Raw genomic sequence first — 17,884 nt, 5'->3', positions numbered from 1 at the left:
CTCTCTTTAAGAATAATATAACCATAGTTAATAATTGTGATTATTTTGCTTTGTCTTAATCATGGTGTCCCCTAAGGTACATCAAGAACCTCTGTGACTAAAACAGTGGAAATCAGAATTCTCTGAGATAGAATTAGTGATACAGGCAATTCATGAGAGTATCTTTTAACATTGGTTTTCTCTGAATTGTCAGTAAGACAAACAAACAATAAGAGCTGTCCTACTTTTCTTGATTCTCTGGACTAAATGTTTATAGTAATTTAAAAAAAAATTATATGGTGTCAAACAATTTAAAGTTACCCCTTTCTACCCCACAGCTCCCTGCAGGGATTGAATCCAGGACATCTAGATCTAGCAGCATGAGGTGCCAACTACCCAAGCTAAAGCTTGAAGGCAGCAGTGGACTCAGATTCTCTGTTGCCCAGCACATTGTGTCACCATTAACACTTGTGCGAAGTGGGCATATAGTGGTACCTTTCTGATCTGGCAATATTTTACATCCACTTTGCACAGGTGTAGATGTCTACCCAAGGTATGGGGCATCAACTGGCCCATATATCTCTTCATGTGATTCAGAGACTAGATAGTGGACAAAGAAGGATGGCATACTGGGAAGTACACTGCTCTAGTACTCAAGACATCTGGATTCAACTGCCAACTCACCTGCAGACTTCCTGTGTGACTTGAAGTCACTTAAATTACTCAGTTCTTCATCTGTAAAATGAGGGTGCTAGTGCCCTACCGTACAGGGCTGTTGTGAAGATAAAATCCTTTACTAAGGATAAGGTGCTCAGATACTATGGTGATAAGGGCCAGAGAAAAACCCATGGTATTAATGTGGGTTATATAAGGAAATCCATGGACAATCTTGTGACTGACAAAATTTTTAATTCAGCCACTGATTTGTGTGAATGTTGGTGCGTCACTTTCCCCCACTCTGTACTTTAGTTTCCCCATCTGTGAAGTGAGGATAGTGATACTGACCTACCCAACGGGAGTGCTAAGGCTTAGTCCATATTGATAAAATACTTTGAGATCTTGGGTTATACGAGCCAGGTGTTGTAAAGATTATGAAGGCTGTTGAAAGGTTAAAAATGGAGCTGTCACTGATGTCTATGGTAAATTATATTTTGTGATGGCACTTAACTCTGCAGTGAGCTATATCATTATGTATTTTTTTCTATGGGTTCCTGGGATACCAGGGCCAATCCTGGGTGCTATAAAGCTCATATATTGTCAGTCTCTCCCTAATGATCACAGTGAGTAACCAAAAGGTAAACTGCAGCTATGTGGGTTATATAAGGAAGTGGGACATACATTTTTATTTGCTCCCATTAACCACTTCCAATGAATTTAGCATCTGCAGGGAGTGCACCAAGGTTGGGATGGTACATAATTCCTATCACCTCCTCATCGCTTATGTTCTAATAGAAAATCAGATAATATACCATTGCATTTACATAAAAGCCCTACAGTAGCCAGTACTTGATGGCTACTGCTAGTTGATGCAAATGAACAAGGACAGATGAAAGCAAAGCCAATGGGTAAGACAGAGCATCCCTTAGAACAGTGGTTCCCAAACTTTAACAACCTGTGAACCCTTTCACCAAAATGTCAAGTCTCACGAACTCCCTCCTAAAAAAGAGTATTTCCAGGGATTTTCCTCTTTATCTGAGTATAAATTATAAAAGCAGTGATCTTGGAAATATAAAATTTGTTTTTATGACATGCTTATTACACACTATTATTAATTATTATTTATCATTACAGTACTTTTATTTAATTATGAAAATGGCAACACTCTTCCAAGATCTCACTTTTGTAGCCTGTACCACTTTGAATAAGCTTGTTATAAGACAAGGCTCCTATGTTTCATCAAGAAGTATCAGATGTGAAACAGCATGAAGGTATCTAAGAAGCCAACTCAAAGAGTTCCTCTTATACAAGCATTCAGGTCTTGAGCAGTTCAAGCAAACAACACACGTTACAACAAAACTTAAACTTGTTCTTCATAATAATTTTAAAAACAATACTAGTTGCCTATTTAATTTTAAAAACAGCAAAAAATATCCAGCTCCCTTTCCATTTCTTATAAGGAGTCTTGAAGTTTAAATCGCCTCAGTGTGATAGATATGCTTGCTTTGATCTGCTTAGCTCTTGGAAGTCCAGGGGCTCTGGGCTGCTCGTCCCGTGCTGCCCAGGGTCTCTAAGGACAGCTCTGTCCGCCATTAGGGATTTTTTTCCCTGAGAACCCCCTGTAACATTTCACGAACCCCAGTTTGGGAACCACTGCCTTAGAATAACAGTTGCCCCTCTCTAGTTATGCAGCAATGGAGTTTACGGTGGGGTTTCATTAGTCCCAGAACCCCTTTCACCTTCACTAGATTCTGGCCCTCAAGCTGTTGTCAGCACCCTCCCAACGTCAGGGGACAGAGCATTATGTACTGGTTAGCCTCCATTTCTCCTCCCTACATTCTTTAATATAAGGATCTTCACCTCTTGCTTGGTCAGGTTTCCCTTTATACATTAATAACCAGCATGACTCCCTCAGTTTTTATAACTAACTTAATTATGCACCTGGCACTGTGGTAGAATCCCCCTTCAGCCAGCATAATTTAGACAAAATAGCTACTATTGTCTTGGACTGGCTTCAACTTCCAGGCATTGTTTCTTGTTAGGCTCTTAGGACACAGCATTTTCTCCTTGTAAAGGTACTTACACACCGTTTTGCTTCGATCTGCTAACAGGGTGGTAAAACTGTGTTAGGTGATAACACACCTTTTTTCCTAGTATGGGTGCACTCATAGACAATGTCAGCCCTATTGAAAAATGGGAGTGTTTCTAATGTTAGCAAATTGTAAAAGCAGGCACTCAACTTGATGGCATTTCTTTATTTGTATGTCTGTCTGCATGTAAGGCAATAACTTTTCAACGCTACATCCAATCAATTTAACATTTTCAGGGAATATTCTAGGCATCAATGGATTGCACCCCACTGATTTTTGGGAAAACTAGAAAATAAAAAGGGGAGAAATGGGGGACATACATAGCCCCTCCCCTCTGTTTAGTAGAGCCATAGTTTCAAGCATCACTATAATTGTGTATAGATCAACCAGTTGATGTCAACCACCAATACTTTCCAGAATAACAATACCCCATTTCATATCTGCACAGCCTCCCAATACAGTTTCAAGTGTTGACATCCTGCATACAAACTGTTGATTTAATTTTCTTTTTCTTTTTTGGACAATTTGAACTCCAGCATATAGAATACTGCATTGTGCTAAAGAAATTGTCTCTATAACAGGGTTAAAAAAGTCTATAACAAGGTTCAAAAAAGAACTAGGTAAGTTCATGGAGGATAGGTCCATCAATGGCTATTAGCCAGGATGGACAGGGATGGTATCCCTAGCCTCTGTTTGCCAGAAGATGGGAATGGGCGACAGGGGATGGATCACTTGGTGATTACCTGTCTGTTCATTCCCTCTGGGGCACCTGCCATTGGCCACTCTCGGAAGACAGGATACTGGGCTACATGAACCTTTGGTCTGACCCAGTATGGCTGTTCTTATGTTCTTAAATAGGAGAGGGGGGAAGACACCATATCTTCTTCACTTCCACAGCAATTCCACACACTCCTTCCTTTAAATTTTTGAAATTGCATAAACCATTGCAATTTCCTTATATTCCAGTTGTTATTTACAGCCTCCAAATCATCTTTTTCCAGATGATGATGGAATCAATTTAACAAAAGGTGAATTTCTGCAAATTGCTCCCTGTTTATTCTCAATCACCATTCCCTAGTTAAATACAAGAATGTTTTCAGTGAAGGATCTCTTATTTCTGTGCATATTGTGTTACCTCTCTTATTAAGTTCCTGTACTGTCTGATAAGCTGTGCTAGTCTGAAAATCATGCTGAGTCTTACTCATTTCAGTGCATTCATGCATTGTTTTCCCCATTTTGCAATAATCCAAAAGCATAAAAGAAAAACTTCTTGACAACAGTGGAAATCTTTCACATTAGCTACATAGCACATATACGTTATTTTTACCTTATGTGCTGCACAAATGTGTAATATTGTAAACTTGCCTCCTCTATTAGATCCTTCAAAACATGCATTGAGATAACTTCTGGAGTCATGTGGCGGCAAACCTCTGTAATAGCATGAATTAAAGCGCAACTGAAGTCACATTCCACTTTGCATGGTCTGAGCTGATGACCAGCTGTTCTAAGAGTATCTAGGGAAAGTAATGCCAGCCAACATGAAATTGTTGGAATGCTTTGGTCTGTTGTTAGCATGTCCACAAATGGTAATATGTATGTTGAGTCCAAAAGGCATATAGTACACAAAAAATAAGATTTTATGTTTACATGATAAACAGTCTCTTGACAACTGATGCTATGGCATCCATGTGTAAAGTCACATACCCTCATGCTCTGAAGATTCAACACTAGATGCAACTGAGTGTACATGTGCAGTGTGAAAGGTGAAACAGCAATGTACTGCAAATAGCAATGGATTGTTTAACATTATTTCTGAGGCATCTTGTTTTCCTAGATGATGCAATCCTGGTAGATGTCTCAATCAGTTCTTCTTCCAAGGTTACCTTCGCTTAGGGTGACCTTAGACTTGTTTTATCATGTACAGTGAGTCAAATTCAGTGCCGTATTCAAGCACCATTTATACTATGGAAGTGGTGTGAGTGTGTCACGTGTGGCAGAGTATTACTCAAGAATGAAACATCAGGGGACAGGGAGTGACATGTCCCAATTCCTTCAAAACAATCTGATGGCCATGGGGACATGTCACTTGGGGTGACTTGAGACTTGTTTTGTCATGTACAGTCAGTCAAAACCCAGCTCCTTATTCAAGTCCTAGCTACAATACGGAAGTGACATCTGGCACCATACTATGCAAGATGAAATCTTTGGGTCATGTAGTGAAGAGTCTGAAGGTTCCAGGAACATGTCACCCAGGGTGACCGGAGACTTATTTTGCCATTTAGTTAATCAAAGCCCAGTTCCTTATTCAAACACCATATGCACTATAAAAGTGGGATGGGGGTGACATGTGGCAGCGTGTTGTACAATAACAAAGCTTCAGGTCAGGAAGTGACTTCTCTGAACTCCTTCAGATGAGGTTGATGGTCAAGGGAACCTGTCAGTTGGGGTGACCAGAGAAACATTTTGTCACATACAGTAAAAACCCAGTTCCTTATTCAAGCCCTATGTACAATATAGAAGTGGTGTGGGAGCATGACATGTGGCAGCATGCTGAGCTGGGTCAGGGAGTAGCAGATCCCAGCCCCTTCAGAAGAGTTTGAGGGCAGTGGGGATGTGTCAGTTGGGGTGACCCAAGACACATTTTGTCACGTACAACCAGTGAAATCCCAGCGCCTTAATCAAGCCCCATGTACAAAAGGGAAGTGGGGTGAGGGAGTGCCATGGCAACACGCTGCACAAAATGACGCTTTGGGTGCAATTTCTACCAGTTCCTTTGAAACAATCTGAGCATCATGGGGACATGTCACAGGCTCAAGTGATCCAAGACTTGTTTGGGCACATAGCATTGCTCTACAGCCAAAATGCTTCTGAAATAAATGTAGTCAAACTTTACTAATTCTGGGTCACTGAGAACGAAGATGATGCTTAAAATTGTTGATTGGCTCTAGTTTTCAAGATATGCTATTGGATCAGTATATACGACCCTTGACTTAGGAATGGAGGAGGATAAGTGAGTTATAAAGGGAAGGGATCTCAATTTAAAGCAGAAATGACTAAAATACATCTTTGACTGGATCTATGAATAAATCTGTGACTGGGTTTGGACACTATTTGCTTTTTAGGCAAAACAATGAATGATGCAATCTGAAGCTGGTATTGCGTCATACATGATATGAATTGCATCATGTTATTCCTAGAAGTCATGGATGATGCAAGCATAACGAAGCTTACATCACTCTGCTGAACAAATTGCCCTATATCAGCTCTAGAAATCATACAGTGTCGTGCTCTCTTATTTGTCAGTGTTTGATTTTGCAAAGGGACACATTTCTCTTTAGCCAAAGTGAGCAGAGATGCCTCGTACTTGTGTGAACAGTGCAGATAACTTCTGCTATGTTTGTGGTGAAGTGACTTTTGCATCATAAAAGCGCAGTATAACCACTATGGTTAAGAAAGCCTATCACCTTTATTTTGGCTGCAAAATTGGAGATCAGGACAAGAGGTGGGCCCCACACAGATGCTGCAACACTTGTGCAACAAATCTTCGCCAGTGGTTGAACAGGAAAAGGAAATCTATGCCTTATGCCAATGATTTGGAGAGAGCCAACAGATCATACCAGCAATTGTTACTTCTGCATGGTGCCTCAGTTAGGAAAGGTGTGTCAAAGAAGAAAAAGTGGACTGTGCATTATCCAAACATTCCATCAGCTATACTCCCAGTACCCCACGGAGAAGGACTGCCGGTTCCTGATGCACCAGAATCATTCTCACTTGAGTCAGATGAGGAAGAGGATGAAACTTCTGGTCCTGAACCATCAATGTCACAGGACCCACATTTTCTCCCATCCTCCTCCTCTGAACCACACCTCATAACACAAGGTGAACTGAATGACCTTGTCAGGGATTTGGAACTACCCAAGAGTAAGGCAGAGCTGTTGGGCTCCAGACTACAGCAGTGGAATCTCCTGGCAGGTGATGTTAGGGTTTCCATGTTCCGTGACCGTCAAAAGGATCTTGTCCCATTCTTCTTCCTGGAAGGTGATCTTGTAGCCTGCAACAACATCGATGGTGTGATGGCAGCCCTCAACATCGTTCACGATCCAGATGAGTGGAGACTGTTCATTGATTCATCGAAGACGAGTCTTAAAGCTGTTTTACTGCATAATAGCAATGTTTTGCCATCAATTCCAGTTGGTCATGCAGTCCATATGAAGGAAACCTATGACAACATGAAACAACTTTTGAGGCGCATAAACTATGACCAACATCAGTGGCAGCTTTGTGGCGATTTGAAGGTTGGTGCTCTCTTGCTTGGTCTGCAGACTGGATACCCAAAGTACTGCTGTTTTCTCTGCGAATGGGATAGTCGTGCAAGAGATTCCCACCACATCAAGAAAGATTGGCCACTCCGACAGCCATTGGAGCCTGGGAGGAAAAGTGTTCAGCATCCACCACTTGTTGAATCAAGGAAGATTTTGTTACCACCCTACACATCAAGCTGGGTCTGATGAAGAACTTTGTCAAAGCCATTGACAAAACACAAGCAGCTTTCAAGTACCTCCATGGAAAATTTCCAAGGTTAAGTGAAGCTAAGATAAAGGAAGGTGTCTTTGTTGGTCCTCAGATTCGTGAACTTCTTCGAGATGATGCATTTGACCATGCACTGCGTGGCAAGGAAAAGACGGCATGGAAAGCCTTCCAGTTAGTGGCAATAAATTTTCTTGGAAACAACAAGGCAGACAACTACAGGTTGTTGGTGGAAAACCTCCTCAAGGCATACAAAAGCCTTGGTTGCAACATGTCACTAAAGATACATTTTTTGCACTCTCATCTAGATTTTTTTCCACTGAACTGCGGAGCAGTGAGCGACGAGCATGGCGAGCGATTTCACCAGGACATTGCAACAATGGAGAAACGCTATCAGGGCAAATGGAGCCCATCAATGCTTGCAGACTATTGCTGGACAGTGACAAGAGATGCTTCATTTAATGAATACAAGAGACAAGCCAAGAAGCGCCAAGTAGAAACTGAATAGGACTAAACTACGTACATAATAGTTTTTTGCCTTTTGTTTCATAATAAATTTTATTTATATAACCCTTTTGCTGATTTTTGAAGCGTTACATGAACAGGACAGGTGAAATATTATCATGTAAAGCAACCATAAACACATGAAAAGACCTAGGTTTACAATTTATGATTAAAACTCTACTATCTACACAATATACATAGACATAAAATGTAAAAACTTAAATATCTTAGAAACAGTAGCCAGTTGTTTTAATTGTCATATTTGAATTCAGCACATCAAAATACATAATAAATAGCACATTTTATCTCTGAAGCAGATGACTTCTCAAAAATTGTAGACCAGTGTAGTCAGCTAAACCCCCGTTTATTTGATGATCTAATTAATAACTAAATACTTATTTATATGTGTATTACATTAGTTTTGATGCCATTTCTAAAAATTTAACCTTACCGAAAACTTATTTTTTTTCTTTGAATAAAGAACTGGGGGCCACCAACAAGAAGCTGGGAATAAGGAACCAACTTCAGCCTCTTCCTGTGTGCCCCGGGCTGGCCGGGCGGGGGCTGGGCAGCGCACCCGTGGCTGGGCAGCAGCGGGGGGGAAGAGGGTGTTTGCCCTGGGCGGGCGGGCGAGTTGGCGGCTGCGGGGTGTGTGCCCTGGGCTGGGAGGGGTTGGGGGGGCGCTGAGGGGTGTTTGCCCCGGGCTGGGAGGGGTTGGGGGGGCGCTGAGGGATGTTTGCCCCGGGCTGGGAGGGGTTGGGGGGGCGCTGAGGGGTGTTTGCCCCGGGCTGGGAGGGGCGCTGAGGGGTGTGTGCCCCGGGCTGGGAGGGGTTGGGGGGGGCGCTGAGGGGTGTGTGCCCCGGGCTGGGAGGGGTTGGGGGGGGGCGCTGAGGGGTGTCTGCCCCGGGCTGGGAGGGGTTGGGGGGCACTGAGGGGTGTGTGCCCCGGGCTGGGAGGGATTGGGGGGGGCGCTGAGGGGTGTTTGCCCCGGGCTGGGAGGGGGGGCGCTGAGGGGTGTTTGCCCCGGGCTGGGAGGGGTTGGGGGGGCGCTGAGGGGTGTGTGCCCCGGGCTGGGAGGGGTTGGGGGGGGCGCTGAGGGGTGTTTGCCCCAGGCTGGGAGGGGTTGGGGGGGGCGCTGAGGGGTGTTTGCCCCGGGCTGGGAGGGGTTGGGGGGGGCGCTGAGGGGTGTGTGCCCCGGGCTGGGAGGGGTTGGGGGGGGCGCTGAGGGGTGTTTGCCCCGGGCTGGGAGAGGTTGGGGGGGGCGCTGAGGGGTGTTTGCCCCGGGCTGGGAGGGGTTGGGGGGGGCTGAGGGGTGTGTGCCCCGGGCTGGGAGGGATTGGGGGGGGGCGCTGAGGGGTGTTTGCCCCGGGCTGGGAGGGATTGGGGGGGGCGCTGAGGGGTGTTTGCCCCGGGCTGGGAGGGGCGCTGAGGGGTGTGTGCCCCGGGCTGGGAGGGGTTGGGGGGGGCGCTGAGGGGTGTGTGCCCCGGGTTGGGAGGGGTTGGGGGGGGCGCTGAGGGGTGTCTGCCCCGGGCTGGGAGGGGTTGGGGGGCGCTGAGGGGTGTGTGCCCCGGGCTGGGAGGGATTGGGGGGGGCGCTGAGGGGTGTTTGCCCCGGGCTGGGAGGGGTTGGGGGGGCGCTGAGGGGTGTTTGCCCCGGGCTGGGAGGGGTTGGGGGGGGCGCTGAGGGGTGTTTGCCCCGGGCTGGGAGGGGTTGGGGGGGGCGCTGAGGGGTGTGTGCCCCAGACTGGCCGGGAGGGGTGGTGATGGTGAGGGCTGTTTGCCGCGGGGCGGGCGGGAGACAAGGCGACGCGCGCACCTTTCTCCATACCCAAGAATGCGCAGACGACGCCCCCGCTGGTCTCGGCCTCGGAGCGAGCAGGAAACCCCGCCCCGCTCCCTCCGCCCGCCTGCTGCCTGAGTGTGGGGGGTGCGGCGCATGCGCGCTCTGGCGAGGGAGCAGGTCGGCGGCCGGGAGGAGGTCGCGGGGCTGTGCCGGGCCCGAGCTTTGGAACAGCCCGTAAAGAGGGGAGCCCCGTCCCGCCGCGCCGCCCTACAGGTGAGGGGCTGAGCGTTAGCCCTGCTCCTGGGACTCCAGGGCCCCGCCCGGGGCCGGCTGCTCCGCCCCCCCCAGTCCTTTGCTCTCTTCCCCGGGATGGCTCCCCCCGCGCGGCAGGGTCCCCTAACCCCGCCATCCATCCTCCCCCGCGGCTCACCTGCACCCGGCCCCTCCCAGGTGGTTGTATCCAAGCCGCACCCGGTTGCCCTACTCGCTCTGCAAGGAGCGTCGGTTCCCGTACGAAGGGCAGTCTCCCCCCCCCCCCCCCCCCTACACACTGCGGGGTCGCTGGGGGTCTCCCTGCGCCTGAATACCTGCTGTAGTCATGGACCTGATTTCTTTGTGCTTCATCTAGGGAAGCCAAAACCATGGAGGCCCCACCTGTTACCATGATGCCTGTCACTGGCGGCACCATTAATATGATGGAGTATTTACTCCAAGGTAAGGCTGGTGAGAAGATGGGTTTGATTTCATGTCATATTGCATGCTGCCAGGTTCTTTTGAAAACTCGCAGCTTGCCTGTACCTAACTCATTCCAGTTTTTAACATCGTGAGAGGAAGGAGAGAGGGGGAATAGGAAAGAGAAGAAAAGACCTTACCTCAATCAGATCCTAAACTAGGGAGGTCAGACTTCTTTTGTGAAAGACATTGACCTTTTGGGCTAAAACTCTCCAGAAGCAGGCCATCTGTTTCTGACAGTGCACTGCTTCCAAAAGGAACTCATGTGGACACCCCCTCGCACACACCTTTTCAAAACTCTTTTTTGGTGCAGAATATTTGGGTACTTAATATTTGTTTTGGGCTTTGCTCTTGCCCTTGCACTTTTTGGTTCTGCTGCAAATCCCTCTGAAAGCTTTTGTGACCTTCTCCAGTGTAATTATTAACGTTATATTCGTGGCTCTGTGCTGCTGTTGTATAGACATTGAAATAAGCACTAATGTACCTGCATCTCCTACATGGGTTGTGTAGGGAGAGTGGTCCAGAGATTAGGACTAGTAATTAGAGTTAGGTTTTTTTCTTGACTGCCATTGCCTGTCTGATCTTGGGCAAAGTCATTCAAATGTTATACACCTCAGTTTCCCTTTCTATAAAAAATAAAGTGGGGAAGAATAATATTTTGTAAATACTGTGAGATTCCCAGATGAAGAGCACTGGGTATGTTGTTTCCTGCAGCTTTTGCATCCTCTGCTACTTTTTTGAAAAATTAGTTTGGATGAGCATTTGTTCTAGTTGCTCCTTTTTTTTAAATATGGTGAAATGATTTGGGGTATCCCATACACTGGTGGATGAAACCGTGTAGTCGTAAGGGCAATAGTAAACTGCTCATTGGTGAAATAATGAACTTGTTCTCCCCAGGAAGTGTTTTGGATCAAAGCCTGGAGAGCCTCCTTCACCGGTTGCGTGGTCTGTGTGACAACATGGAACCTGAGACATTCCTGGACCATGAGATGGTGTTCCTCCTGAAAGGGCAGCAAGCCAGTCCCTTTGTCCTGAGGGCACGGCGCTCCATGGACAAAACTGGCACACCCTGGCACTTGCGCTATTTGGGACAGCCAGAAATGGGAGACAAAAACCGCCATGCTCTGGTGCGCAACTGTGTTGACATCGCTACTTCAGAGAACCTTACTGACTTTCTGATGGAGATGGGCTTCCGGATGGACCATGAGTTTGTCGCCAAGGGCCATGTGTTCCGCAAGGGTATCATGAAGATTGTAGTGTACAAGATCTTCCGCATCCTGGTTCCAGGAAACACTGATAGCATTGAGCCCTTGTCTCTCTCCTACCTCGTGGAGCTGAGTGTTGTAGCTCCGGCAGGACAAGATGTAGTTTCTGATGACATGCGAAACTTTGCTGAGCAGCTAAAGCCCTTAGTTCACCTGGAGAAAATTGACCCCAAAAGGCTCATGTGAGTGAAAAGGACCCAGCAAGTATGTCTAGTTCCTCTCTCTCTCTCAGTGGTCCTGGTGACCAGCATGTAGACACACTTCTTCCAAAATGACTCTTGCAAGAACTGAGGAGATTAAAGGTTTTGTTTTTTGGGGGGGTAGTGCAGAGGTTGTCTCTGTTGTGTTTTGTCACTGCTGTAATTGACAGATCACTTTTTCCTCACTTAATGTTCCCCTTTATACAGATATATCATCAGGGTTGACATTTTTGAAATGTACTAATTTGGAATTTTCTTATTAAGAATCCTTTTAAAAAGCATGGATAGAAACATTTCTTAATTTCCTTTATTACTTCATATTAGTGTTTCTGCTTCCATATTAGTAAGGGTCTTACTCGCAAGAAAGTGAACAGACCTGAGATCCAAAGTATCAAACATGCTTAGGTTCAGTCCTCTTTCACACTGCACATCTCTGGCTGCTGCCTCTTCATTTGCAGCATGGCTGCTTCTATTCTAATAGCCTCATCTTGCAAAGACTGTAAAAGAGCATGTTCATAAGCTTCATCCCTCAAGTGATGTCCTAATGTTACTGCATGAGACAGGAAATACAACTATCAGAATCAACAATACAATGGAACTGGCTGCATGCACGCTGTTGTCAAAGAGGAGCACATCTTTTCCAGCACTAATTTTTTTCAATCAGCGATCTTAGGTGTTACTTGTAACACTAGCAGATACAAAACTAAGGTGGGAATTACCTTTTTCAAGTAAAAGTGTACCCCTTTAAAAAGTATAGATTTTAAAAGCCAATTTCCTTAGCTATGTCACGACCTGAGGTTTTCAAAACAGAGAACTCTCAAAACATAACTTGCTTTTAATACTGTTTGTTTTATGTACTTCGGTGTGCTTGGCCGATGAAAATAATCTGGTCAATTTCTCTTGTTTCTAGTCAATTTCTTTTTCTGCCTCTTACATATATGTAAAAGACAGTAGTAGCAGCTTGTAGATAATATTTAAAACAATGTTTTCAGTGGAATTTAAATAATTCTGTACATCTAAGGTTTTTCAAAAAGTCAGTTTTAGGAACCAAAATTGTTGGCCCCAAATTTACCTCACAGTATTGCCAGTTGCAGATTTTTTTTTTTTTTTTAAAGTTATACACTTTGGTGCCTGACCCCTCTGACTGTGTTAAATGATAGTGAAACAACACCTGGGGTTTGTGTACTCTTTACTATTAGAGCAATTGCTGCCTTCAGTTTTCTGCTGTGGTAATATTGGGGGCATTAAAAGATTTATGATCAGTAGGTGCCCAACACTCTTACTTGACTATTTTGGTGGTTTTAGAAGCTGATCTGAGGTGTTCAATTAAACAATTCCTTATTCTATGCCTGAGGTCTATAGTCAAACTATACATATTTGTACTGACAATTATTGTAATCCCAGAAAGAGGTCTTTTAACCACCCTCTCCCAGGGCTAATATTTATGATAAAGTACAGTAAATCACTTACAATTGTCCTTCATTTACAAAAATTGTCATTAATGCTAGTAAAGATAGGTTACGTGTAAATGTTTCCTAACATGCTCTACAAACATGCACAGAGTAATCATTTCACTATTAACATGCAACCACCCTTGCCCTAGAACTCTGTTGTAGTGGAATGGCATATAGCAGGGGTTCTCAAACTGGGGATTGGGACCCCTCGGGGTCACGAGGTTATTACATGGGGGGTTGTGAGCTGTCAGCTTCCACCCCAAACCCGGATTTGCCTCCAGCATTTATAATGGTGTTAAATATATAAAGTTTTTTAATTTATATGGGGGGATTGCACTCAGAGGCGTGCTATATGAAAGTGGTCACCAGTACTACAGTTAAGGAAAACCCTGATGAAGAATACCACATCTAGATGAAACTGCACAAGGGACTTCTAGATGGACAATAGAATTATCCATGGTGGAATTTGGCCAGAATAAACTATTCTTGTTGACTACCAAGTGTTCCAAGGTGAGTGGAACATCACATCCCAGATGCCACACTGATACCTGTTTTGGTGCAAATGTTGTAAGTAGGCATTTGAGTGACTGATGAAGATTTCAATTGCAACTATCTAAGGTAATTGAATAGGGGGTGCTATTATATGAGGTATGTACTAACAATTCTCAGACTGTTGACGTTATATTTCATAATATAGGTGGTATGTAGAATCACAGCACATCTTACATCAGAGTGATTGAAAATCCATTTTTTCAAAAAAATATTTAAGAATTTCTTCTCCTTAAAAGTAAATTTAAAATTAAATTTGAAATTGATAACTTAGGACAGGGGTAGGCAACCTATGGCACACGTACCAAAGGCGGCACGCAAGCTGATTTTCAGTGGCAGTCACACTTCCCGAGTCCTGGCCACTGGTCCTGGGGGCTCTGCATTTTAATTTAATTTTAAATGAAGTTTTTTAAACATTTAAAAACCTTATTTACTTTACATACAATAATTTAGTTGTATATGATAGACTTATAGAAAGAGACCTTCTAAAAACATTAAAATGTATTACTGGCATACGAAACCTTAAATCAGAGTGAATAAATGAAGACTCGGCACACCACTTCTGAAAGGTTGCTGAACCCAACTTAGGCCAATGCCTCAACTTACTATAATCTATTAACATTTAAATAAATAATCAAGCAGTACATGTTAGCTGTCAAAGTTTTAAAGAAAGTCAAACCAGTGAACTGGTGGAAGTCATTGGCTTCAGCATTTGAAATGAAGTGCTGAACCACCTTTTGACAGTAGTGACTTCTTATGCAGGTACAGAGGATATTTTCTTCATTTCAGTTCAATGACTCATTCATTCAAAGTTGAGAAACTAACTGGGAGTTAAAAAAAACAAAAAAACAAATTGTTTTCCTCTTCCAATTTAAGAATAAAAAGGTGTGAGGATGAGTTCTACCATCATGAAGGACATAGGTATCTAAATACCTTTGACAATCTGGGCCATACTGACCAAAACCAATCAATTCAATTCACTAACTACAGTGAATACTTCATTTAAATCAGTTAATTTTAAATACATAAGAAAAAAATTGTTTCAGAGTATTTCTATATCTAGCATAAGGTAATTTTGTTTATCTACAACAATTTTAGAATGCTGTTTTAAACATTTGTGCATTTAATTGAATCAAACTCCCATCCAAATGCCACTTGACACAAATGAGTAAAAAAATTAAAGTGTTGTCATTTTCTAACAAAAATAAGAACCTAAATATATGGACATTAGGGTATATAATTGGTTAAATAGATGTGTATACAGTGTATTCACTTGGTTAACTAAAAGTACCAAATTTAGCATGAATGCTATAGTTAGTAGTTGCAAACCATCATGTTTTAATGATTATACTGATCAACCTCTCTTTAGGAAAATAAGTAAAATTGCAAAAAATAAAAATTAAGGTTTCCTTCTTCCTGATTTATATCCATCCACCCTGTCTTGTATGGTGCTTATTTTCCTAGGGACAGAATGTAGTTTTTCCTCATGGGCCCAAAATGCACTTAATGTCCTTTAAGCCTCACACAAGAAATAGACTTATTTTCTTTTGTAATCAAGCATGTTCTCATAATTTTCAAGGTGCATGATACCCTTTTAAGATGTGCTCTCTTTCCAATATTTACATCTTCTGTGTACCCAAACAGGAGAAAAACACTTCCTAAATGACAAACAGTAGTTGTTACAGGCTAGCCTTCTGCTGATACATAAACATTAAAGAATCTGGTGAGTGTCTGTCCTATGAGATATATATATATAACTTCACATAATCACCTGTGATATTTCTTCATTGAGTCAGAGAGGGTTAATGAGAATACCTCTTAATGGACCAACTTCTATTGGTGAAAGATAGCAGCTTTCAAGCTACACAGAACTCTTCTTCAGGTTTGGCAAAGGTAATCAGAAACTCTCAGCTAAATACAAGATTATCTATTCCATACTCTTTATCCTTTCCACTTTGTATTTAGCTGTGACTTGCAGATTACCTTCCCCAGACCTGAAGAGCTCAGTGTTGCTCAAAATCTTCTTACTCCCAGAAGTTAGTCCAGCAAGAGAGATTACCTCACTGACCTTGTCTCTTAATTCCTGAGACCAACATGGCGATAACATTTTTACAGTGAAGCATTAAGATTGCTTACAAAATGGTGGGTGCTTTTTGTTGTGCATTTTTACCCTCCTTGGCACTGATTTTTATTTTTGTCATTGTGAGGAAGTCAAATTCCACCTATTTCTACCCAAAGAATGAGAACTCAATTGCAAACTCCACTTCTAACATGGCTTTGGTAAGAAGCCACATCATCTTGTGGGTTGTGCAAAGTAATCCACTGTCCTGATAAGGAACTGGGATAGCTGAGTGAAGTTAATAATGTTAGCACTTACAGAAAGGTTTTTAATCTTCAAAATGCATAGCTACTGTTTCATCAGCAATCCTCTTCACTCCCCATTCCCCTCCTCTTTCCTCCAAAATACTACATGAGTAGGTATTTGAGTACAAAAGTGTTTAAGTGTGCTATCCTGTACTACAGATGAGTCCTGCAGTTAGGTAACATGCGGTAGATACATAAAAGAAGCCATATGCTAAATGAGATAAATAGGGTGCAAGGAAAAGGGACTGATGGCAGGACAGTTACCATGGAACATACACTTTTCACCTGTTATTGATGATGGGGTCAAATCTAGACTAATGGGCTGAACCAACTCCACTTAAGTCAATGGAATGAGTGTCCATTAATTTTAAAGATAATTTGATTAAGGCCCAGGTTTGTAGTGACCAAAAACAGCTCTACTCTTAACTGCAACACCCTTTCAAATGAATGAATCATCATACTTTCTCTATTAGTAGTATTACCATACTGCAGGGGTCCCTAGTCATAGACCAGGACTCCTTGGTGCTAGGTGCTGGACACAGTCCGTGTAGATATCCAGCCTCAATGAATAAGCATACTTTATGTTTATATGGTAATAAGTAGGCTTCAGCCTTGACACTTCCTGGAGATGAAAGGGGGTGGAGGGACTTCACAATTAACAGTTACTGGTTAGCTTACACCCAAAGCAACAAGATTAAAAAACAAAGTAATATATGTTCTGTCTGTACAAACATGTAATACTTTTTTAGATTCTTCTAAGCTCATGAACTGTAATGGATCTTTGGGCAATGAGTTCCACAGGGTAATTTTCAGTATGCATAAGCACAAGTGTTAGAAAAACTACTTTTAAAATGAAACGAACAGTAAAATCTATGAAAAGACCCATATGTGGGTTTTCTACAAATGCAGATATATATTGTTGTTGCTCAACTGCCAAATTTTCCCTCCATTAAATTGTGTCTATCAAAAGAGGGAAGACATGTAAAGGTTTCAAAATTAGTTTTTTCTATAGGTAATGCACTACAGAGTTGAAAAGCCTAGTGGTTCCTATTAAGGCTAGGCAAATTCATCCCCTAATTACCAGTGCCATATAAATGTCCATTGTCTACACAAACAGGTTGTGACTATGAAAGAAGACATCCTTGGCTGGTTCTTTTTTGTGGCTGTTTTGGCTCAGTCTTACCACTGCTGCAAATCTACTGTCCCTGTGCTGGGGGAAGAAGAACAGGACACTGCTTGGTGTACCAGGGCATGAATAACGAGATAGTGCTTGGCCTGATCGTCCAAGCTTTGAGCGTAGAAAATCCAATCATAGGGAAGCCAACAACTCTGTACCAGAAGGAATTTCAAGATTTAAGCAGAGTTGCCTGCCTCCCTGCCCACACCCTTCTCTGCTGAAGGTATCTGGTTTTCTTTTCTAAATCACACAGAGGCAAATAGATCTGGGCAGTGAAACTAGTGACCCATAAAACTAGTACAAAAATGAACAAGCAAAAGGCATCTTATTCCATTATCAGAACATATTTGTTTAGGAATTATTCACCAGCCCCCTGGTGACTGGGAAGACATCCATTCTGCACCAGCATCAGTACAACAGGTGTTTCTTTTAGCCTAGGGAAAATGAAGAGTAATATTTCCAGTTATCAGAGGGAGATATGTTAAGTAGATACAAAATGACATGTTGGAATTTGGCCAAGACTTGTGTGTTGAATACTTAGTTACAAAAGAAAACTACTGCCCATTCCACTAGGCAGTGTTAGCAAATGAGCATAGGAGGCTT

General features: G+C 43.3%; 2 protein-coding genes across 2 annotated transcripts in view; one reads left to right on the top strand and one right to left on the bottom strand.

Annotated features, from left to right (window-relative positions):
* The window catches only part of LOC122174245 (uncharacterized), a 32,473-nt gene extending 22,797 nt beyond the window's left edge, over positions 1-9,676 (bottom strand). Inside the window, exon 1 of the transcript XR_006175830.2 lies at positions 9,586-9,676. The gene's annotated coding sequence lies outside the window, so the exon portion shown is untranslated. The remainder of the gene's footprint in view (positions 1-9,585) is intronic.
* Positions 9,675-13,206, top strand: MED18 (mediator complex subunit 18). The gene is made up of 3 exons (XM_005288272.5): positions 9,675-9,813; positions 10,169-10,254; positions 11,170-13,206. The coding sequence occupies exons 2-3, from the start codon at positions 10,182-10,184 to the stop codon at positions 11,721-11,723; spliced, it is 627 nt and encodes a 208-aa protein (XP_005288329.1). The 5' UTR covers positions 9,675-9,813; positions 10,169-10,181; the 3' UTR covers positions 11,724-13,206.
* The last annotated feature ends 4,678 nt before the right edge of the window (positions 13,207-17,884 follow it).

This window comes from Chrysemys picta, chromosome 6 (genome assembly GCF_011386835.1).
Source record: "Chrysemys picta bellii isolate R12L10 chromosome 6, ASM1138683v2, whole genome shotgun sequence".
NCBI classification, from domain to species: domain Eukaryota; kingdom Metazoa; phylum Chordata; order Testudines; family Emydidae; genus Chrysemys; species Chrysemys picta.
The sequence above is the reverse complement of the archived record's forward strand: the minus strand, read 5'-3'. Positions and strand labels throughout refer to the sequence as shown.

Coding starts and splice junctions, on each gene's coding strand:
- MED18 (XM_005288272.5), top strand. CDS start 10,182: ATGGAGGCCCCACCTGTTACCATGATGCCTGTCACTGGCGGCACCATT. Junction 10,255..11,169: donor GATGGAGTATTTACTCCAAG/GTAAGGCTGGTG, acceptor TGTTCTCCCCAG/GAAGTGTTTTGGATCAAAGC.